Source organism: Tachysurus vachellii, chromosome 3, assembly GCF_030014155.1.
Source record: "Tachysurus vachellii isolate PV-2020 chromosome 3, HZAU_Pvac_v1, whole genome shotgun sequence".
Taxonomy (NCBI): domain Eukaryota; kingdom Metazoa; phylum Chordata; class Actinopteri; order Siluriformes; family Bagridae; genus Tachysurus; species Tachysurus vachellii.
Genome location: NC_083462.1, coordinates 17,088,862 through 17,112,824, shown reverse-complemented (window position 1 = coordinate 17,112,824; position 23,963 = coordinate 17,088,862). Strand labels below are relative to the sequence as shown.

At 43.0% G+C, this 23,963-nt stretch overlaps 3 protein-coding genes across 4 annotated transcripts; 1 reads left to right on the top strand and 2 right to left on the bottom strand.

Annotated features, from left to right (window-relative positions):
• Positions 1 to 187: 187 nt before the first annotated feature.
• Positions 188 to 16,479, bottom strand: ubr7 (ubiquitin protein ligase E3 component n-recognin 7). 2 transcript variants are annotated; one of them, XM_060866060.1, is made up of 11 exons: positions 16,224 to 16,479; positions 12,063 to 12,196; positions 5,433 to 5,493; positions 5,248 to 5,343; positions 4,989 to 5,042; positions 4,656 to 4,761; positions 4,438 to 4,547; positions 3,954 to 4,316; positions 2,373 to 2,544; positions 1,814 to 1,875; positions 188 to 701 (listed from the first exon to the last, which is right to left on the bottom strand). In XM_060866060.1, exons 1-11 carry the CDS (start codon positions 16,401 to 16,403, stop codon positions 609 to 611), a joined length of 1,431 nt encoding a protein of 476 aa, XP_060722043.1. In that variant the 5' UTR covers positions 16,404 to 16,479; the 3' UTR covers positions 188 to 608. The 2 variants fall into 2 exon arrangements, with proteins under 2 accessions (XP_060722043.1, XP_060722044.1); XM_060866061.1 differs by having other exon boundaries at positions 3,954 to 4,172; positions 16,224 to 16,468.
• Positions 16,480 to 18,090: 1,611 nt separating this feature from the next.
• On the top strand, positions 18,091 to 18,967 carry si:dkeyp-55f12.3 (uncharacterized protein LOC568418 homolog). The gene is made up of 2 exons (XM_060866067.1): positions 18,091 to 18,328; positions 18,598 to 18,967. The coding sequence occupies exons 1-2, from the start codon at positions 18,133 to 18,135 to the stop codon at positions 18,744 to 18,746; spliced, it is 345 nt and encodes a 114-aa protein (XP_060722050.1). The 5' UTR covers positions 18,091 to 18,132; the 3' UTR covers positions 18,747 to 18,967.
• Positions 18,968 to 20,609: 1,642 nt separating this feature from the next.
• tmem251 (transmembrane protein 251) lies at positions 20,610 to 22,775 on the bottom strand. The gene is made up of 2 exons (XM_060866066.1): positions 22,638 to 22,775; positions 20,610 to 21,944 (listed from the first exon to the last, which is right to left on the bottom strand). The coding sequence occupies exon 2, from the start codon at positions 21,927 to 21,929 to the stop codon at positions 21,513 to 21,515; it is 417 nt and encodes a 138-aa protein (XP_060722049.1). The 5' UTR covers positions 21,930 to 21,944; positions 22,638 to 22,775; the 3' UTR covers positions 20,610 to 21,512.
• Positions 22,776 to 23,963: the final 1,188 nt, after the last annotated feature.

Genomic DNA, 23,963 nt, shown 5'->3' with positions numbered 1-23,963 from the left:
AATTCATAATCATCTAATTTAAGAGATTAGAGGGACTGTAGTTTTGTTTTTTTTTGGGGTGGGGGTATTTCTTGTGTGTGTAATTTTAACGATGTATAATGCTGTGTGTTTGCTGCTGTAGTACGTGTGTGGTGTTCAGCGTCTCCACGCTGATTGCCTTTAAATCACTTCACTAACACAACAACTATTCAAAGTATTAATAAGTTTAATCTCTCAAAGATACATTTACAAAGTAATGCAAGGAGTAAAGTACAGATAAAACAATTAGAATAAAATCATTACTTGGTCAACAATTTGAGCGACCCGATTGGGACGTGTTCCTAACGAATCCTGAATCCGATTCCTTATCGGGAGACAAATCAAAAACGTGACGTGCGACATGAACCCTGGGCTTTATGGCGCTTTACATCCGGACACTTCACCTTGTGCTGAACATCGACCTCATTTATTCAGGAATATCTTTAACGTCTCGGTGTAACAGCTGCACCAGACGCAGAACCTTATAACCAACACCGTGTCTTCTGGATTCGTGGCTGCATCTGTAGAGTTATGTTTATTAGAAAAGGAGCAGGACTGAACACGGAGAGTTTGGGTTACAGAACGCAGGTTCAGCTGCAGTAGTACTGCTCGGCGTTGGCTCTCCGTCTCTTACGACTCTGCTGCTCTTCAAAGAACTGACGGATGTCTTCTGGAGTCACCACCTGGTGGAACAGACAGGCAGCAGGAATAATCTCTCAGAAACTCAAACATGGCCTTTGTTCTGGGGTATATATTTATATAGATATATAAAAACACACTATATTTAATGTGTGTGTATAATATGGAAATTTTTCCTACATATGTATGAAAACCCGCCCACTTTTTTATCTGTTAAAGGAGGGGTGCACGTTGTTTGAAAGCCAATATTGCCATCTGAAATCACCAAAACAAACACACCCCTAACCCAAATGGGTGTCACCCGTTTTAGCTCCGCCCACACATACGTACGTAACCCAGGCAACTATCATGGTGGAACCTGCTGGGGCAGCTGGCCGAGGGGATATTTTTATCAATAAATGAACACAATGAGTAATACTATGGTAATACAAATGTGTTTTTGTAGTACTGTGTGTTGTACCGTGAAAGGTTTAGCTCCATTTCACACGGAAAATGTTCAGTTCTCTCCAGCGCTGGAAAGCTGATCCTATATTAACACGGGTCCTACTTCTTGCCTTATCTTAAGCCTTTCTTCGCTTTCTTTCTTTGTTTTTATCCTCCATGTCAATGTTAAAACCGCTTTCTGCTAATGTCACACATGCGCACTGAACAGATTGACAAGACACGCCCCTTTCTGCTCACTGGCTACACGTTTGTCGGCCCGACTCAGTTTTCTGAAGCATTTCTCAAACAACGTGCACCCCACCTTTAAATTCTTTTTGTGATTGGTCAGAAAGATTTGATTAATTTTCTAGAGCACATCTAGACTGTTGATGTGGTGAATTTTCTAGAAGTTTGTTTAAATGTTTATGGACTTTATGGAGGCTCCGGTGTCATTTAACTAACTGTAATGGTGGTGTGCAGGAAAGTTGTCTGTAGTAACAGTAATAACATTAAGGTGGGGTTTAGACAAAGCCTGTGGGCGTGTCCTTGTGTGAGGAAGGTGCTATAAGCCCTATATAGTGTCTTATAAACACCTGAAAACTAAGTCATGGAAAATGAGACATTTTATATCGTACCTCCAGACACCCCAGATGAGGCTTGTGTAGGTTGTGTATGTAGAGACTCGACACAGTGTTAATGTACAGCAGTGAGACTGAGGGTTTCAGGAACGTACCTTTCCTTCTGCTGCAAATCTCTGTAAGTAATCCTTCAGCTCCGTCTTCATGTCATTATACTCTACAGAAGATACAACACACACTCATCACACACACTAACACACCTGCACATGTTCAGGACTCACGGCGCAGGTTGAACCCTCAGGTTAAGTGTAAACAATTCACCCAAATTTGGTCTCACAGGCTTCGTCTGAGACAAACACACACAGAGGTAATCGCTATCTGCTTTCTACCTCAGACACGATGCTGTGATTGACAGACTGTTTAGCGTAAGCCCCGCCCACCATGACAACGCCGCCTGTCTGTGCTCCTGAGAGCGAGTGACGTGTTTCAGGAACTTTACATCTGACTGTAATCAGATAAATAATTCATTGCTCTGGTGTTGGAGGCTGTGACACAGGACAACGATCGACCACGACGACGTCTGTATTTAACTAGAACTGGAACACAGTGTTTATTTCTGACATTTTAACTGACATTTATTTAAATATCTATTTATACATCCACATTAACACTAAACTCTACTTCCTGTCACTGTGTGTGTGTGTGTGTGTATACCGTGAATGATCTCGAGTTGCTGAACACGGTTCAGGTTGTCGAGAGCAGACATGAGTGGGTCTCGAGCCTCCCCTCCGTTTGCCTGCTCTGTGGTTTTGCCCTTGTTCTCGTAAGCGAGCACCGTGTCGGTGTCGTCCAACAGGAAGGAGACTCCGCCCTCCGCGAACACACTCTAATCACACACAGGGGCGCAGTAGTGTTAATTTCGTCAGACGAGACGAGACGAAATATGTTCGTCAACAACCTTTTTTTTCCATGACTAAGACGAGATGATGACAAGACTGCACCACTGTCCAAAAACGCTGACTAAGACTAAATTAACATGCATTATTGTTGACGAAAAAAGACGAGACGAAAATGTTTTGTATAAAATAAAAACTAAGATAAAATCTCTCTTCATTTTCGTCTACAATTGTCTCTGCTTTTTCATCAGCTGTTACGCCTTTAAAATATTCAGAACGAGTTCGCGGCTTCGCACTGTTTAGTGTGTGCATAGAAAGAATTCGTCCACACGCCGCTCAAAAAAAAATTTAAAAATCCTGAGCGCAAATCTACCCCTGGTCTAGTCAGGCTTTTTGTGTTAAATTATATTTCCTGTCGCTGCGCAGGCTCTTTAATTGTACATGACAGCTTATGTCCCGATGACCGGTCTTTGCATTACGATTAAAAGCAGTATCAATAAAGTAAAAAATGTGATGTGCAGTCAAGTTCGAGTGTATGCACTGTTTAAACGAGTGTTCTAAACTTCTCACTGATACTTTTGTGATTCGCGGACTGTAAATAGGTAGTAAAGTAGGCCTATTCTTTTCAGTTTTTGTGAGTATATTTATTTTATTTCTGATTTGAACAGAAACATGAGACACAAGGCAACCAAAACAGTTTTAAAAACCTTTGTAACTTAAGTTGTCAGTCGGAGTCTGTTGGGCCCCAGCTTTTGAATTGTGTTGGTTAAAATAAAATACTCTTCAGAACAGGTTAATCATTTGTGAATGTGTCTCCTAAATCAGAAATTGAAAACCAGACACATTTAACATTTGCATTCAACAAAAATCATTCAACAAGTGTATTTTGTCAGGTAATTATGACATTTAACCAATGTTTGAGATATGTGAAACACTTTTTTTACTGAAATGTTTATCAGTAATAATCTCAGTAATAATGTGTTATTTTAAAAAAAGACTACAATTTTTTGACTAAAACTAGACTAAAATTAAAAGAATTTTAGTCGACTAAAACTTGACTAAGATACCTTGAGTTTTCTTTTGACTAAAACTAGACTAAAATGACGAGACTTTTAGTCGACTAAAATTTGACTAACAAAAAAAGATATGTGAATGACTAAATATGACTAAAACTAACAAGGACATTTGGCACAAGACTAAGACTAAGACTAAATTAAAAATAGGTGACGAAATTAACACTAGGGCGCAGAATGACACACAACATTACACGACTTTATATATTTACACTACTGTATTTTATTCCCATTCTATCATAATTCAGTATGTTGTATTTTTTTTCCAACTAAATATTTTTATTATGTTTTACTTATTATACCTTTCAGTGTGTGTGTGTTTGTACCTTACAGTGTTGACAGGAACAGAGTTTAGTGCGCCACGCTGATGGCCAGAACACGGCTCCCTGCTGAACACGGCTCTTTCCTGACATCTTCATCTCCTGAAACCTGCATCCTGAACCTTCAGCCTCCTGCCGCTTCCTCTTACAGCCGGACCCGTTCACCTCCACCTTCTCACACACCTCCACCTTCTCACACACCTCCACCTTCTCACACACCTCCACCTTCTCACACACCTCCACCTTCTCACACACCTCCACCTTCTCACACACCTCCACCTTCTCACACACCTCCACCTTCTCACACACCTCCACCTTCTCACACACCTCCACCTTCTCACACACCTCCACCTTCTCACACACCTCCACCTGCAGACAGACATCCAGCACACACAGAAGGAGAGAGAGTTTTCAGTCACTGAGGAAATGTCAAGGAGGAATATGATGTGTTACACTGTCACCTATTGGTCAGCCATGATAACACACACACCTTTTCATTCAGTGAGCTCCTGACTTCTGTTTTATTCTCCTCTTCATCATGCTCCACCTCCACTCTCGCACCGTCCTCCTCTTCTTTACACACCTTCACCGTAGGACTCACTGAGGAAAAGGAAAAATATAAAATTAAATTGTTTTTTTTTTAAATGTTGTAAATTAAAACAGCCGTATGATAAAATACACCACGTTGTTTAAATAATGAAACGATACCAGCGAGGTGAGCAGCGTAGGTCCAGAGGAACTGAGATTTATTCATGCAGGACTCACAGATCATTTCCTGAAGTTCCACACACTCTGGGACCACACAGCCCAAGTGCTGAGAAAAGGTGTGTGTGTGTGAGACAGAGAAAGAGGGAATAAGAGAGAAAGACGGTGAAACACTCGCATGTAATCTTAAGCTGCATTTAAATATAGGTCATTTTTACAGCTAAAGGACAGAGAAGTTTTGCTCACTCTGTGTGTGTGTGCGTGTGTGTGTGCATAATCAGATATATTGAAGTAACTGTGTCCCCACTGCAAACTAACACTGGAGTAAAAACTCACCCGGCCATGCAGCCAGTCCTCACACACCACACACTGGATCATCTCATCTGCAACCTGAAAACACACACACACACATTACATACCCACATATTACATTAATGCAGTCAAACCATGACACAAGCTCTCAGTACATGAAGCTCTCAGATGTTTCTTCATGGCCCTGAGCTCTTCACTCATCACCATGTTACACACGTGTTGTTAACACTATGACAGCAGAAAGCGCAGCCCCACAGTAATACTTCTGTATCTGCTTATTTACCTCGTCCTCCGGGTCGGGGTACGGCCTCTCACACGTGCAGTACAGACCGAAAAAATTGTGACTGTATTTATTTCCACGGTTAGTCTTCTCTTTCTCCTGAGAGACACAGTAACACATGATCACACTCAAGACTCTAAATCAACATCACAGCAAAGATTTCACAGAAAAAAACAACAAGAACTCACTGGGAATAACCTGCACTCCATCTCTCCAAACTTCTCATTCCCACAGTCACACCGGAAATTCCTGTGGAGGAGGAACAAAAAGGGTGTGTGTGGGGGTGTGTGTGTGTGTGTGTGAGAAAGAGAGACAGAGACACACACAGACAGAACACAACACAAACACAAGCACACAAAGAGAGACATGTTAGTTTGATATCCGGTCCTTGTGGGGGCGCTAACGGGGTGGAGAGCCTCGTGTGGAGTGTGGATGGTTTTTCTTTGGTGAAAGCAGTTGTTTGCGTGGGTCCTGTGTTGCGGACAATAAAGTGGAAAAGTAAAAGGAACTATTTGTTTGTTGTCATTCGAGTTAACATTGGTAGCAGAGGATGGCTGCGGGAAACTACAAGGTCCCACCACAGTTTGATGAAAAGAAGTGTTATGAGAGTTGGAAAAATGAGGTGGAAATGTGGATGCGTGTCACAGAGCTGGAAAAAAGAAACAAGCACTGGCTATCGCGCCATCGTTAACAGGGAGAGCGCGAAATGCTGCTTTGGAAATATCTGCGAATGATCTAAACAAGGATGATGGTATGAAGACCATTCTAGACAGGTTGGACTCTGTATTCCTGAAAGAAGAAAAAGACCTCCAATACGACGCGTATACGGAGTTTGATCGTATCACACGAGAGCACAGAATACCGATGGCTGATTACATCATCGAGGTTTGAAAGCAAATATAACAAGCTGCGCAATTTCGGCATGACACTTCCAGATGCTGTACTGGCGTTTAAACTGCTCGACACAGCGGATCTCGATGCTAAAGATAAACAGTTAGCGCTAACCGTTTGCTCAACCCTCACATTTGCGGACATGAAATCTGCTCTGAAACGAATTTTTGGGAAAAATTACATGTGTGGAAGTCACTTTGATGGCAAGTCTGCATGTTTCACTGATTCTAGTAAGAAAGAAAACAAGCCACGTCTACAAAGACCACTGAAAACGCAGCCAGGAACGAATCCCCTCGATAGATATGGCAGGCGATCTAAATGTGCCATCTGTCAGAGTACATATCACTGGGCAAAAGACTGCCCTCACAGAACTGAACAGGCAAAGCTGACTGAGGATGTAGAGCAATGCAACATCACTTTGTTTTCTAAAGAAACTTTGTCAAATGCAGAAGTGTTTATGGTTGAATCACTTGGGTCAGCAGTTATTGATACAGCCTGTACTAAAACGGTGTGCGGACAGAAATGGTTTGACCACTACGTCAGTGGACTAAAAACAGCAGAGTTAAAAAAGTTGAAATGCACAGATAGCGCAAGAGCTTTAAAGTTTGGTGATGGAAAAGTTGTACACTCTACAAAACAGGTTAAGGTTCCAGCCATTATTGGACAGACCAAATGTTACACTGAGACCGAAGTAGTCCCAGTTGATATCCCTTTGCTTTTGAGCAAAACATCTTTGAAAAGAGCAGGTGCTGTACCGGATCTTCAGAATGACACAGCAATAATGTTCAAACACCCTGTGACTCTTGAGCTTACCTCATCAGGACATTACTGCATAAACCTGATGGATCAAGACTCCTCCTGTGATGCTGAGAAATGTAGTAAAGATGAAGTTCTTTTTGTGACAGAGAACATGACTTCAAAAAAAAAGAGAGAAGTCCTAATAAAGCTGCATAAACAGTTTGGACATGCCACTGTGGATAGCTTAAAAAAGCTGCTGATCAGTTCAGGTAATCATGATGAGGAGTGCATTGTTATCTTAAAGGACATAGTAGATCACTGTGAAACGTGTGAAATACAGCAAGCCCAAACCTAAGCCTGCGGTGGGACTGCCTATGGCCTCAAGTTACAATGAAACGGTAGCCATGGACCTGCATGAACTGGATACAGGAGTGTGGTATCTTCATGTTATTGACCACTTCACTCGCTTTAGTGCTGGAGTTATTATGACCACCAAAAAGGCAAGTGAAATTGCAAAGAGCTTCATTCACTGCTGGATTAGCATACATGGTCCACCTAAAAGACTGTTTAGTGACAATGGTGGGGAGTTTAACAATGACGAAATGAGGTGCATGGCAGAAAAATTCAACATTGAGGTAAAGACCTCTGCAGGATATAGTCCCTGGAGTAATGGTCTTTTGGAAAGACACAATCAGACGCTTACAGATATACTAATGAAAGTGAAAAATGACAACAGATGTGACTGGAAAACCGCCCTGGATTGGGCACTGATGGCAAAGAACTCAATGCACAATGTCCACGGTTTCAGTCCCTACCAGCTTGTATTTGGTCAAAATCCAAACCTACCATCAGTCCTTACTGACAAACCACCAGCTCTGGAAAGTAGTAGTCTGAATGCTCTGAAAGAATCCGACGAGCTTTGCGTAAACAGTTACGACCTACAGATGAGAGATGTGAGACTGGTGACAAAGTTTACTACAAGCCTGCAGATTGTGCACAGCGGAAAGGCCCAGGTGTCGTGATTGGCCAGGACGGGGCAGTGATTTTTGTAAGGCATGGAGGTACTTATGTTCGTGTGCACCATTCTAGGCTCCGAAAGACAGATGAAAATCACACAATACAGGAATACGGAGATGCAAAAGAACAAGACATTGAGAACAGTACTGTTTTACAACCTGCAGTTTTAACCAGAATGGAATACGACGATGACACTGATAGCATGGAGAAATCACAAGCAAATGTTGAAGGTGAAATTGATGAACAAGATGACACACTGACTCAGTCAGGAGAAGATGCGAGAAGTTGTACTACTAAACTGAAAGCGGGACAAACCATTATCTTTACAGACAGAGAAAGCGATGAGTCACGAACAGCACAAATTCTTAGCAGAGCAGGAAAAGCAACAGGAAAAACCAAAGACTGGTACAATCTACAGTACACCCACCCAGAGACTGTTGCAGGTGTTACTGGGTCAGCTGATTTAACACTAGTGGATGACCTTCAGATTATTATCCCAGTCACCACAGTACAAGGTAATCCTCACCATGAAAGTGATGTGCTAATTATTGAAGACAAAACTTTTGCTGCAGCTAAGAAAACCGAGCTGGACAAGCTGGACAACTGGAAAAGTAACTGTGTGTTTATGGAAGTAAAAGATGATGGTCAAAAATGTATCAGCACAAGGTGGGTGTGTTCAGTCAAAGAAACACCTGATGGCATAGTGCCTAAGGCAAGGCTAGTCGCAAGAGGTTTCGAAGAACTAAATGTCAGTGACCTTCCAAAAGACTCTCCTACTTGTGCTTCAGATTCTCTAAGAGTTGTTATGGCAGTCATATGTCAAAGGAAATGGCACCTAAACTCAATTGATATCAAAGCTGCTTTTCTTCAAGGAAAAGAATTGTCTAGAAATGTCTATATTCGTCCTCCTCCAGAAGCAATGTGAAAAGGAACGCTATGGAAACTAAACAAATGTGTGTATGGCTTGGCGGATGCTTCTCTGTACTGGTACAATAAAGAAAAAGATACTATGCAACAGCTGGGAGGTCATGTATCACAGATTGACCCTGCAGTGTTCTAATGGCTTGTCGACAACGGTGAGTTGATTGGAATCCTCGCCTCTCATGTTGATGATTTTCTGTGGGCTGGTTCGGAAACGTTTTCTTCTTTGGTCATCCCACATTTGAAAACAGCTTTTGAAGTTGGCCGTCAAGAGAGTGATAGTTTTAATTATGTGGGAATGGAAATCTCTTCTGGAAATGGAGAAATACATGTACATCAAAGTACATATATAAATAATCTTCAACCTTTTGTTATGGATCCAATCAGAGCTGTGCAACGTACAGCTCCACTGACAAACTTGGAAGCTGACATGCTGAGGTCTAAAATTGGACAAATCCAGTGGGTTGCTAGACAGAGTAGACCAGATATAATGTGTGACACTTCTCTTTTTGCTTCAACTACAAAACATGCTACTGTTCAGACTTTGCATGATATAAACAAACTTATCAGAAAACTAAAGTCAGAGAAGGTGACTTTAAAATTTCAGAACCTGGGAAAAGACAGTTCCCTGAAACTTGTTGTTTTTAGTGATGCCTCAATGGGAAATCTTCCGGATGGTGGTACTCAGGATCACCATCTAATTTTCTTGGTGGGAGAAGATGGAAAGTTTTCTCCTATCCCCTGGCAATCTAAGAGAATCAGAAGAGTAGTCAGAAGCACTTTGGCAGGAGAAACTCTGGCGCTCGCCGATGGCATTGATAATGGGATGTGTATATCTGCTCTTTATTCAGAAATTACAACAGTTAGCATTGCCTTAAACAACCTGCCAATTATCTGTGTAACTGACAATCATTCTCTTTTTGATGCTGTGAAAGTCCACAAAGTCTGTTACAGAAAAAAGACTTCGTCTTGAGATCAGCAGCATAAAAGAACTAATCCACTCGGGAAACATCAAGCAGATCCTTTGGTCTGCTACAAAGCAGCAACTTGCTACTCTCTGACCAAGAAGGGAGCTTCTACTTTGTTACTACTAAAAACCCTTAGTGAAGGTGTATGGGAACATAAATAAGTTAAACATAAATGTGAAAAAAAGGATAATGATCTCTTTAAAGAGATGTTGCTGTTATTTAATTTTGTTAAATATGTTCACCTCTTCTTTTTAGGATAATGTTTTCTTCCCCTCTTTATAAAAAATGTATTTGGTTATTTATTTATTTTATTTTTTTTTAAGAGGGAGATTGTTAGTTTGATATCCGGTGCTTGTGGGGGCGCTAACGGGGTGGAGAGCCTCGTGTGGAGTGTGGATGGTTTTTCTTTGGTGAAAGCAGTTGTTTGCGTGGGTCCTGTGTTGCGGACAATAAAGTGGAAAAGTAAAAGGAACTATTTGTTTGTTGTCATTCGATTTAACAAGACACATAGACAGAGGCACACAGAGAGGCACACAGACACAGAGGCACACAGACACAGAGGCACACAGACACAAAGGCACACAGACACAGAGGCACACAGGCACAGACAGATAGAGAGAGAGAGGCACACAGGCAGACAGAGAGAGAGAGAGAGAGGCACACAGAGACAGACAGACAGACAGAGAGAGAGAGAGAGAGAGAGAGAGAGAGAGGCACGCAGACAGAGAGAGAGAGGCAAGCAGAGAGAGAGAGGCACGCAGACAGAGAGAGAGAGAGGCACGCAGACAGAGAGAGAGAGAGGCACGCAGACAGAGAGAGAGAGAGACACGCAGACAGAGAGAGAGAGAGAGAGAGAGAGGCACGCAGACAGAGAGAGAGAGAGAGAGAGGCACGCAGACAGAGAGAGAGAGAGAGAGTCATGCAGACAGAGAGAGAGGCACGCAGACAGAGAGAGAGGCACGCAGACAGAGAGAGAGAGAGAGAGAGAGGCATGCAGACAGAGAGAGAGAGAGAGGCACGAAGACAGAGAGAGAGAGAGAGGCACGCAGACAGAGAGAGAGAGAGGCACGCAGACAGAGAGAGAGAGAGGCATGCAGACAGAGAGAGAGAGAGGCACGCAGACAGAGAGAGAGAGAGGCACGCAGACAGAGAGAGAGAGAGAGGCACGCAGACAGAGAGAGGCACGCAGACAGAGAGAGGCACGCAGACAGAGAGAGAGGCACGCAGACAGAGAGAGGCACGCAGACAGAGAGAGGCACGCAGACAGAGAGAGGCACGCAGACAGAGAGAGAGGCACGCAGACAGAGAGAGAGGCACGCAGACAGAGAGAGAGGCACGCAGACAGAGAGAGAGGCACGCAGACAGAGAGAGAGGCACGCAGACAGAGACACAGACACACAGGCACAGACAGAGAGAGAGAGAGAGAGAGAGAGAGAGAGAGGCACACAGGCACAGACAGAGAGAGAGAGAGAGGCACACAGGCACAGACAGAGAGAGAGAGAGGCACACAGGCACAGACAGAGAGAGAGAGAGAGAGGCACACAGACAGACAGACAGAGAGAGAGAGAGAGAGAGAGAGAGAGAGAGAGAGAGAGAGAGAGAGAGAGAGAGAGAGAGAGAGAGGCACGCAGACAGAGAGAGAGGCACGCAGACAGAGAGAGAGGCACGCAGACAGAGAGAGAGGCACGCAGACAGAGAGAGAGAGAGAGAGAGAGAGAGAGAGAGGCACGCAGACAGAGAGGCACGCAGACAGAGAGAGAGGCACGCAGACAGAGAGAGAGAGAGAGAGAGAGAGGCATGCAGACAGAGAGAGAGAGAGAGGCACGAAGACAGAGAGAGAGAGAGAGGCACGCAGACAGAGAGAGAGAGGCACGCAGACAGAGAGAGAGGCACACAGACAGAGAGAGAGAGAGGCACACAGACAGAGAGAGAGAGAGGCACGCAGACAGAGAGAGAGAGAGGCACGCAGACAGAGAGAGAGAGGCACGCAGACAGAGAGAGAGAGGCACGCAGACAGAGAGAGAGAGGCACGCAGACAGAGAGAGAGAGAGGCACGCAGACAGAGAGAGAGAGAGGCACGCAGACAGAGAGAGAGAGAGGCACGCAGACAGAGAGAGAGAGAGGCACGCAGACAGAGAGAGGCACGCAGACAGAGAGAGAGGCACGCAGACAGAGACACAGACAGAGAGAGACAGGCACAGAGAGAGAGAGACCGACACAGGCAGAGAGAGACAGAGAGAGACACAGAGACAGACAGAATCTAGCCCTCGTAGTTGTACTGACCTCTTGGTGTAGAGCTCGAACAGTTCGTGACCTTCATGACACTTGTATGAACAGGCGAGACAGATTCCTGCTGGTTCTCCTCCTTTTGGTGTGCAGGTGTTACATGCATACAGAGCCTGACGCTTCACATGGCCCTAGAACACCACAATGACATAATCACATCCCATAATATCCCATCAGTATCAGTCAGATCTCACGTTTTCAGCAGGTCAAGCCCTATGCCCTACAAAGTGCACTGCTATTCTATATTATTTACACACCTACTGTAGTGCATTGTGGGATTGCACTGGATCTTCTCATTCTCCGGTGTTTATCCCCTACAGTGTTGAGTGGCGGTGTTTATCCCCTACAGTGTTGAGTGGTGGTGTTTATCTCCTACACGGGTCGGTGTTTATCCCCTACACGGGGCGGTGTTTATCCCCTACACGGGGCGGTGCTTATCCCCTACACGGGGCGGTGCTTATCCCCTACACGGGGCGGTGCTTATCCCCTACACGGGGCGGTGCTTATCCCCTACACGGGGCGGTGCTTATCCCCTACACGGGGCGGTGTTTATCCCCTACACGGGGCGGTGTTTATCCCCTACACGGGGCGGTGTTTATCCCCTACACGGGGCGGTGTGGCGGTGTTTATCCCCTACACAGGGCGGTGTTTATCCCCTACACGCTGCGGTGTGGTGGTGTTTATCCCCTACACAGGGCGGTGTTTATCCCCTACACGGGGCGGTGTTTATCCCCTGCACGGGGCGGTGGGGCGGTGTTTATCCCCTGCACGGGGCGGTGGGGCGGTGTTTATCCCCTGCACGGGGCGGTGGGGCGGTGTTTATCCCCTGCACGGGGCGGTGGGGCGGTGTTTATCCCCTGCACGGGGCGGTGGGGCGGTGTTTATCCCCTGCACGGGGCGGTGGGGCGGTGTTTATCCCCTGCACGGGGCGGTGGGGCGGTGTTTATCCCCTGCACGGGGCGGTGGGGCGGTGTTTATCCCCTGCACGGGGCGGTGGGGCGGTGTTTATCCCCTGCACGGGGCGGTGGGGCGGTGTTTATCCCCTGCACGGGGCGGTGGGGCGGTGTTTATCAACTGCACGGGGCGGTGGGGCGGTGTTTATCAACTGCACGGTGCGGTGCGGCGTTTATCAACTGCACGGTGCGGTGCGGCGTTTATCAACTGCACGGTGCGGTGCGGCGTTTATCAACTGCACGGTGCGGTGCGGCGTTTATCAACTGCACGGTGCGGTGCGGCGTTTATCAACTGCACGGTGCGGTGCGGCGTTTATCAACTGCACGGTGCGGTGCGGCGTTTATCAACTGCACGGTGCGGTGCGGCGGTGTTTATCCCCTACACGGTGCGGTGGTGTTTATCCCCTACACGGTGCGGTGGTGTTTATCCCCTACACGGTGCGGTGGTGTTTATCCCCTACACGGTGCGGTGGTGTTTATCCCCTACACGGTGCGGTGGTGTTTATCCCCTACACGGTGCGGTGGTGTTTATCCCCTACACGGTGCGGTGGTGTTTATCCCCTACACGGTGCGGTGGTGTTTATCCCCTACACGGTGCGGTGGTGTTTATCCCCTACACGGTGCGGTGGTGTTTATCCCCTACACGGTGCGGTGGTGTTTATCCCCTACACGGTGTGGTGTGGTGTTTATCCCCTACACCATAGGGCACTAACAGGCGGACCGCGGTCCGGGTCCGGACCCAGAAGCTGTCCAATCCGGACCCGGACCTACAGCCAAAACAAAAAGTTATGATTTAAAACTTGACGCAGCGCTTCTATTTTAACCAGAGCAGCTTTTGCAATCTTTACGGTAATGGTAGTGTAAACGCACAGGCCAATTGTATGTGAGTTGCATGCAAAAGCCATCCCACGTGATACCACTCAGCCAATCAAGTCTGTGCATTCCTGAAGTAAACATTGTGACTCAACAGTGCAAGACAGATGAGAGAGAATTAGAGTAAAGTTACACATGAAAGAAAGATAGCGATACATGTAGAAAACAAATGGAGAGAGACAGACGAGTGAGACGGAGAAAGGGAGAGAGACAGACGAGTGAGACGGAGAAAGGGAGAGAGACAGACGAGTGAGACAGAGAAAGGGAGAGAGACAGACGAGTGAGATGGAGAAAGGGAGAGAGACAGACGAGTGAGACGGAGAAAGGGAGAGAGACAGACGAGTGAGACGGAGAAAGGGAGAGAGACAGACGAGTGAGACGGAGAAAGAGAGAGAGACAGACGAGTGAGACGGAGAAAGGGAGAGAGACAGACGAGTGAGACGGAGAAAGGGAGAGAGACAGACGAGTGAGACAGAGAAAGGGAGAGAAACAGACGAGTGAGACGGAGAAAGGGAGAGAAACAGACGAGTGAGACGGAGAAAGGGAGAGAAACAGACGAGTGAGACGGAGAAAGGGAGAGAAACAGACGAGTGAGACGGAGAAAGGGAGAGAAACAGACGAGTGAGGTGGAGAAAGTTTCAGAAACCGTGGCACTTATTAAAAGTGGCAATGTGAAATGCCATTATGAGACAAAACATAAAGGTTTTGAACAAACATATCCACTCAAATCTGAAGACAGAGTCCCTGAGACAGCTTTCCCAGGTCTGAGGAAAGTAGCCCTATACATCCTGACCATGTTTGTCTCTACATACAACTGAGAGGCAGCTTTCTCTACAATGAGCATAATCAAAACTAAATATGGTTCCAGGGTCACTAATGAGCACCTCCACATGTGTATGAGAACGGCCCTGACTCCATTCAAGCCCAGGTTTAACATCCTGCCAAGCCAAGCTAGAGCTCAGTTCTCTCACTGAGCAAAAAGTGGGGGAGTGGGATAAAGTTAAGCACTTTATTTAAACATACACTATTTTCACATTTTATTTATTTTCTCTTATTTTAAAATGTAGCCCTACTTTTATTTATTTAATGAGCGAACGTTATACATATCTACAATCATACATATGTACAGTTCTATGTTATGTGACAATAAATATTGTCAAAAAGTTTTTGAATTGTACTGAATTTATTTGATTTGACAGTCAGGTATTGATTGCTTGCAGATGTTTGTACAACTACTAGGCTACTTAAATATATATCACATTAACTAGTTAGACATTTTGATCTTCCGGACCTTTGCTTCAAGAAACTTTCTCTTACTGGACCTCTTTAAATTTTAGTTGAATACCTCTGCCCTACACAGTGCGGTGGTGTTTATCCCCTACAGTGTGGTGTGGTGTTTATCCCCTATACAGTGGTGTGGTGTTTATCCCCTACATGGTGTGGTGTGGTGTTTATCCCCTATACAGTGGTGTGGTGTTTATCCCCTACACGGTGTGGTGTTTATCCCCTATACAGTGGTGTGGTGTTTATCCCCTATACAGTGGTGTGGTGTTTATCCCCTACACAGTGGTGTGGTGTTTATCCCCTACACAGTGGTGTGGTGTTTATCCCCTACACAGTGGTGTGGTGTTTATCCCCTATACAGTGGTGTGGTGTTTATCCCCTACACGGTGTGGTGTGGTGTTTATCCCCTACACGGTGTGGTGTGGTGTTTATCCCCTACACAGTGCAGTGCGGTGTGGTGTTTATCCCCTACACGGTGTGGTGTGGTGTTTATCCCCTACACAGTGCAGTGCGGTGTGGTGTATATCCCCTACACGGTGTGGTGTGGTGTTTATCCCCTACACAGTGCAGTGCGGTGTGGTGTTTATCCCCTACACGGTGTGGTGTGTATCCCCTACACGGTGTGGTGTGGTGTGGTGTTTATCCCCTACACAGTGCAGTGCGGTGTGGTGTTTATCCCCTACACGGTGTGGTGTGGTGTGTATCCCCTACACGGTGTGGTGTGGTGTTTATCCCCTACACAGTGCAGTGCGGTGTGGGTGTTTATCCCCTACACAGTGTGGTGTGGTGTGTATCCCCTACACGGTGTGGTGTGGTGTGGTGTTTATCCCCTACACAATGCAGTGCGGTGTGGTGTTTATCCCCTACACGGTGTGGTGTGGTGTTTATCCCCTACACAGTGCAGTGCAGTGTGGGTGTTTATCCCCTACACAGTGCAGTGCGGTGTGGTGTTTATCCCCTACACGGTGTGGTGTGGTGTTTATCCCCTACACAGTGCAGTGCAGTGTGGGTGTTTATCCCCTACACAGTGCACACACACACACCTCACCTCTGGGTATGAACACTTCTCCGAGTCGCTTCCTCCCAGCACAGCCGACGCTTCCTGCTCCAGCTCCTCATCCTCCTCCAGCACGTCCACCAGAGACACGGTCGCCTCCTCTCTCTCTCCTTCTCTCTGCCTCTCTCTCTCTCCTTCTCTCTGCCTCTCTCTCTCTCCCTCCGTCGCCATGCTGCAGCTAACTCTGCTAACTCTGACGCTGCGCGCGTGCGCGCACACACATACACGGTCACTTCCGCTTCACCTCGGAGGAGACGCGAGAAAAATAACTCAACTTAAACACAGTTATTATTTAACCACATTTATAAAGTCTGTCAGCGTTTTTATATCTGTTATTTTTTTTCTTTACAAAATTCGTATTATAATAATAACAAACACAGTTCCGTTTCCGCAAATCACTGCTGTTTTGGCGGGAGAGTTTTTTTTTTCATTTTGCTTTGAACGATATATTTATTTTGTATTTATTTTTAGATTCATTTATGCATACTGTTAACTATTTCATACCCGGTTTATGTTTGTACACCGGTTACGCTGCATTATATATATTTAAATTCGCTGAAGCCGTTAAAGATGTAACCAAACAGTGAAAACAACGTTAACTGCGCTGCTAAGTTACGTCACGTCAGCGCGTCCGCCATATTGGAAAGGTTCGAATTCCACAAGAGAGTCCGTGAGACGCGGACTGATGATGTAACTTTGTGTTCCGTTTAGTGGAGATTTTACTGCTTTCCTGTCACACATGGATAGTTAGGAGATTAATATTCCGGAACAAAACGTAGTGAGAAATTGAATTGAGGATGAAGTTGATTTCTCTTCTTACATTTACAGCATTTAGCAGTAATTGGTCTTTTGTAGCACGTGAACAAACTATTACTATTAGTAGTAATATTATCTATAATGTAATATAGTAGTAGTAATATAATATATTAATATAATATAGTAGTAGTAATATATTAATATAATATATAATATAATATATTAATATCTATTAATATAATATAGAAGTAGTAATATATTCAATTCAATTTTATTTATAAAGCACATTTAAAATCCGCCTGAGCTGGCCAAAGTGCTGTACATAGAGATAAAAGAAAAGGAAAAGAGACAGAACATTAATATAAAAGAACACATACAAATTAACAACAATTAAAATCACAGGAAAAGAGGTGCGTTTTTAACATGGATTTAAATTCCACAAACATAGAAGCAGTTCTGACTGGTGGTGGCAAGCTATTCCACAGCTTAGGGCCCGCTACTGCAAAAGCTCGGTCTCCCCTGTGTTGCAGACGGGATCGTGGTACCAGCAAAAGATGACCATTTTGGGATCTAAGTGATCTTGCAGGATTGTACAAAACAATCAAATCGGATAAATATTTGGGAGCTAGATTATTGAGAGCGGATAATATATAATATAATATAGGAGTAGTAATATATGAATATAATATAATATAATATATAGTAGTAGTAATATACAGTATAATATATAATATAATATTGTAATATGTAATATAATATAGTAATAGTATTTTGGCCCACTTTTGGTTTTATTTGGCCATTTTTCTGTCCCAGTCTTGTGATGAAACTTGGGCCACATCAGCTTTGCTATTAGGAATCTAATGTATATTATGTAATATATATAATAATGTATATTTTTAACATATTCCTGTTGGTACTGACATTAAAATTCAACAGAAATACTTATTTCATTGAGGCGTTTATTTTAAGATGCTTACAATTGAGGAAGGTTCTTTAGATCATCACAAAAACCTTTTATCCATCCAACATCTCACTTGTTCTGATCTTTACCATGTGGTCCAAATTGACTAAGCCCTATCCAAGATGGCGGCGCCTTTGACGCCTCTATACAGAGGTCAGAGGTTACAGACTCTAGTCAACAAACATGGCGTGCACGTTGAAGGGAGAACTGAAATATAAAGATGGGAGAACGACCAAGTTCACAGTGGAGGCTGAGAATAATCTAAAATCCATCATCGAGGGAGTGAAGAAGATAAACTCGGAGATTTCGGTGGTTTTAACGGAGCTCGTGGAAGAAGACAGCAGTTTAAACGCGGACAGAGGAGAGTGTCTCGCGCACGGTTAGCTAACAAGCTAACTAATTAATATTCATGTATTCATAAATAAACACAACAACGTGTCCGGTTATTCAGTGGGTTTTTATAAAGAACGGTGTAGTTATTAGGGCACGAAAAATCTGCGCGTGACGTCATGGGTTTATTTACATATTCATGCGTTTCATTTGCATATTCAAGATTTTCTAATTGAGATTTAAATATAGAAAATAATTGATCATAACAGCTTCATCTGTGGTCATTGCTAACTATTTATATTTATTTTTCCAATCTAGCTGATGATGATGAAGAGGAGGAGGAAGATGAGGAGGGTGGTGACGAGGAGGAGGAGGAGGGTGATGAAGGCGCCACTAAAGAAACCACTGCAGTTAAATTAAAGTCTGAACCTCCAGCGAAGCGTCTGAAGACTATCACACCGTCCTGAGCTCCACGTCTCTGAAGCTTTTATAAAACTCACCAGGATTTTTAGCTCCTGGGAAATGAAAGCTTCAGTTAAGACACGAAAAAGGTCTAAAAACAGTGTAAAGGGAAGTTTATTGGAAACTGAGCAACACTTTTCCTCTAAATAAGATGAATAAAATAAAAACGAAAAAAAATACAGAACCAATATTTTTTAATAAAGATGTTAATGTTTTAAAATGTGAATGTAGTAAATTATTATTATTCTATTCTATTCTATTATTATTTTGGAAGACAATCCAAAATGACGAAAACCTAAAAGATGATGAAAATCAGGATTTACTTCCGAACTGTTCTGTGAACACAGCAGCTCAGATCCGAGCAAGAACAAACTGCTTAGAGAAACTTTATGATCTTCTGTGTTCTATACAAGATGAACAAAACTGGGCTGAGGTACGATGAGGTCAGAGCAGCAAGAGACTTCCCCGGTTTGTGAGCAGCAATTTTTTTCTGGTCAAAGAAAAAATAGATTTTAATTAAAATTAACTTTCCCAAATTTTTGCACACAACAGTTTTAGAGACATGAACAGCAAAGTAAAAATCTTTAAAGTTTTAAAGTTTCTGATTTATTTTATCTAAAATGATTGTTTCATCAGTGTCCTGAAACTTTGTCACGTTTATTAGAAAAAACAAAACAATAAAATTCACACACAATCTTCCCAAACACTCGAAACTCACGATGCTGCTGTTAAAGACGTGAAGTCCAGAGAAACTCTGCAGTGTCCAGAACACAACCATCATTTTATTAAAAAAGACATTAATTCATTTAAAAAATTTTCAGTCTTATTTCAAGTTGTATTTAAATTTGTATTTTATTTTTATAAACGGATTTTGACATTGAAGTAGATTTGTGTTTAAACAAAACCCCACACGACTGCAGCTGCTTAACAGCAGAAAAGAGATTTCACTTTCTGAGAAAACAATAAAAAAAAACAAAAATCAAATCAAAATGTAACTAAATAAATAAAATCTCAGCAATTTTGTACAGCCTTCAATTATTAAATCATAAAATAAAGATATTTTTTAAAAGGTTTTTATTTATCCTTTTTAATTTGAACATTATTTATTCGCAAATTAAAGACTAATTTGAATAAATTATTGATTCAAACTTCATTTGATCAGATTTTGTATTTTTCTTTCATGTGTACTTAAACAATCTGAGGAACGTGTAAAGATTTAAATAAAACTAACATGTCCCCCGCACTTTTTATAAAAAGTAAATTCGTCCCTCTCACTTTTTTAGTGGAGAGTTGTGTTCACCACATGTTGAGGTTTTAATGGAGCAATGTATATAAATGCAGAGTGATTTAAAATTCAAAGAGACAAGAAAGTTTAAGATAGTCTATACATGACGTTCACGGCAATCAGTCACTCACTTGTCACGTCATCATCACGCGCCCCCAGTACTGTAGCTCGAGTCGCATCCGCGGTCCAGCATTCGGTTACGATGAGCTCAAAGCGGCAGAAAAACGCTTCACTCCTATTTTATAAAAATGTCAAGCAGTGTATTCTTCAGAATATGTTACCAGAAGTCCGCCAACTCTTTGACCAAGTGGAAACACTTGTGAGGTTGCTCCTTGTTTTTCCTGTTTCTTCAGCAGAGGCTGAAAGAAGCTTCAGCAGTCTTCGAAGATTAAAAACCTGTCTCCGAAGCACAATGACAGTCTAAACAGTGTTGCTGTGTGTCACATTCACAGTGACAAAATTGACTATATAAATAGGGAAATGATTGTTCAGCTGTTCATAGATGGGAAGGAACGTCGCAGAGACACTTTTTTACACTGTAAAAAGCTACTATTTTTAAACAAACTAGCCAGGAAGCTTAAAAGAAGTGACACTAAATGTTTATTTCATCTAACTGTATAATTGATATCAGGTCTTGACATGTTTGTCAGTTGAGTTCAATATAAATTTTCTTTCAATAGTTTGTTTTGAATTACTTGGTTTATTCCTGAAATATGGACTGAAGAAGAGAACAAAATGAAGTATTATTTGAATGTGCAAGTATCCATTACTGTGTGCCATGTACTGTGCATACACAAAATACAATTTGAAATATGTAAACAATATACTCTTAGTACCATTATAAGGACATCTTTGTACTTTATACTCAAAAGACTACACATTACTACCTTAGAGTACCAATGTGTACCTTAATGTACAACTATACATTTTTGGGGTTAAATAAGGTACAAAGATGTCCTTTTAAGGGTACTGTCCCAGGGGCAAGCTGTTCTATTTCTTTCTTTCTTTCTTTCTTTCTTTCTTTTTTATAATCATATATAATCATAACGCATGATTAAAAATAAAACCTGTCATTTACACAAGGATTAATTGAAAAAAAAAAACAGATAACACTAGATACCCCCCCCCCCCCCTTTTTTTTAAAATGATGGCTACGCCCCTGCATCTAACTGTACCACAACTTTAATTACAAGGCGACTGGTCAGAGTTTATAAAAAAATATACATATTATTTTTTAAAAAAAGAAATAATTTATTTATTATTGTTTTTATTTTGTGCACCGGGTCCAAACTATTAAATAAAAATTAAAAATAATCCTAGTGGAGTTGGTTCATTCATCATCATCATCATCGTTATGAGTTTAAAGCATTGATTTATTGAATGGTATAAAGCAGTTTGGAGTGATTTAGCAGACTGTAGAAAGCGTCACTCGTCTCGTCTGAATTTTTTGCTCCAGTGAATAAACCGTATAGAAGCCCCGCCCACATCAGGTGTCAATCAGCTGCAGTCTGCTGATCTGATTGGACGCCTTGGTGAAGGAGGCGTGTCTGTTACAGAGCAGGGCGAGGCAGACGGGCAGGATGCAGTAACCCACGGTCTTGGGGTCGGCTCTAGTGCAGGAGTAGAGGAAGAGGAAGACCTGTATGTACGGGACGAGGAAGAGGACCGCCCACAGCCAGAAGGGCATCAGGAGGAGCCGCGACTTCACGCTCTGCATCCAGGAGGACAGAGAGGGGGCGGAGTCTGCGTCACGCTGCATGGGTGGGTGTGTCCCGCTCGTCTTCTCCAGCGTCAGCCGGTTGTACGTCTGATTGATCTCGAAAATGTAATAAACTGCTGTGATGCTAACCATCAAGTACAGGGACACACCGATCCATCCCATCCTCTGGCGAAAGTTCATCATTCTCCATGCTCCTGTCTGAAACAACACTGATTAATTCAACACTACAGCAGCTTTAACTTTAAGGTTTCACATTCATGGAAAAGGATAAAAAAAAAAAACAAGACTTTAAGACTAATTATATCTCATTTAGGGGTTTGTTTAAATCTACAAAAGCTTTTGTTTGCTTTCTGTATGATCTGTAATGCTGAGATGTAACATCCTCTAACGTTGTGTAACGTCCTTTAACGCCCTATAATGTCATGTAACGTCATGTAACGTCGCGTAACGTACTGTCACGTTGTGTAACGTCGCGTAATGTCCTATAACTTCCTGTAACTTCATATAACGCCGTGTAACGTCCTGTAACTTCATATAACGCCGCGCAACGTCCGGTCACATCGCGTAACGTCCTGTCACGACATGTAACGTCCTGTAATGTCATGCAACGCCGTGTAAAGTTGTGTAACGACATGTAATGTCATGTAATAAAGTGTAATGTCGTGTAGCGTCATGTAATAAAGTGATCAGATCTTCATGGCATCACTGAGCTTTAGTGTAAAATACCATTTCATATCATTAATCGTGTTGATTTGAGTCTGAATCTAATATTTAACAGATTAAACACATTAGACTTGAGTACAGTGGCTCGACTTTGATTTATCGAAAGTTCACAATAAAATCCTCATTAATATGTGAGAATAACAGACATTCACACCGGATGGTACTCACTGTGGTCTCTCAGGCTTTATGTTTATGTATTTAGAGATGATTAAACAGTAAAAAAGCTCATTAACAGCTGCTTCCTTGCGGTTTGTTGTCATGTGACTGACTTCCTGAAATCGGGAACATCCGGGAACTTGAGCGCTGCTTCTGCTGTGGTTTAACACCAGCGTGCTGCGCATCTGCTGCCCTCTAGCGGCTCCAGGGTCGGGGTTCGATTCCCGCCTCCACCTTGTGTGTGTGGAGTTTGCATGTTCTCCCCGTGCCTCGGGGGTTTCCTCCGGGTACTCCGGTTTCCTCCCCTGGTCCAAAGACATGCATGGTAGGTTGATTGGCATCTCTGGAAAATTGTCCGTAGTGTGTGATTGCGTGAGTGAATGAGAGTGTGTGTGTGCCCTGCGATGGGTTGGCACTTCGTCCAGGGTGTATCCTGCCTTGATGCCCAATGACGCCTCAAGATAGGCACAGGCTCCCCGTGACCCGAGGTAGTTCGGATAAGCGGTAGAAGATTGAATGAATCCTTTAACACGCTTATATATGATCACGTGCCTGATTACAGGGCAACATATTAACTCTGTAGAGATATCAGTATAACCTTATAGCTCGATTTGCATTTCTTTAAATCATTTCGAAAACTTTGAGCACATTTTTTTAATTTAATACAGTAATACCTCGAGATACGAGTTTAATTCGTTCCGTGACCTTGCTCGTATCTCAAATTGCTCTTATCTCAAAGCAATTTTCCCCATTTAAATTATTTGAAATCCCATTAATCCGTTCCAGCTCGCAACATTCCACTCCAGTTGTTTTGTTTATGTGTTTTGAATATGAAAAATGTATTTATAAATGACAAATATTGTATAAAAACATACAGTAATAAAAGGGTTTTACTTTACGGAAGATGCGCACGGAGGTTGAGGGAGGAGTAAACAGGTGGAGGAGTTAGGAGGAATTACACTTTCACTTTCGTTCACTTACTCGCTACTGTACACTCTTAAACACTCTTAATGCTTCTTTACACTTAAATGGAACTTAACTAAACTTCATTTAGAGCGGGGAGAGCAGCAACTAGAAAATAGAATAAACCCCCGTATAACAGAACCATTAATCATGCATAGAGTTAAAAATGGGAAAGGAAAATAATACATAAATAAATGGATAAATAAATAATGAAATAATTATAGAGAGAAAAATATATGGAGATTTATGACGTAAACTGGTACAACGAACACGGTTCCCGCATGGTGGAGTCGGGGTTGGAGGAGGGAGTTTAAATCGCAGCAGCAGCAAAGCACTAGAAAGCGGCTCAATGAATGGGAATTTAAATGGTCGGGT

Bases quoted from the DNA above. Each gene is read 5' to 3' on its own strand.
- ubr7 (XM_060866060.1), bottom strand. From the start codon at position 16,403: ATGGCGACGGAGGGAGAGAGAGAGAGGCAGAGAGAAGGAGAGAGAGAG. The intron at 4,762-4,988 runs GTGAGTTTTTAC...ACCTTTTCTCAG, and splicing joins AGGACTGGCTGCATGGCCGG to CACTTGGGCTGTGTGGTCCC. The intron at 1,876-2,372 runs GTATACACACAC...TATCTTCTGTAG, and splicing joins GCAACTCGAGATCATTCACG to AGTATAATGACATGAAGACG.
- si:dkeyp-55f12.3 (XM_060866067.1), top strand. From the start codon at position 18,133: ATGGCGTGCACGTTGAAGGGAGAACTGAAATATAAAGATGGGAGAACG. The intron at 18,329-18,597 runs GTTAGCTAACAA...TTTCCAATCTAG, and splicing joins AGGAGAGTGTCTCGCGCACG to CTGATGATGATGAAGAGGAG.
- tmem251 (XM_060866066.1), bottom strand. From the start codon at position 21,929: ATGATGAACTTTCGCCAGAGGATGGGATGGATCGGTGTGTCCCTGTAC.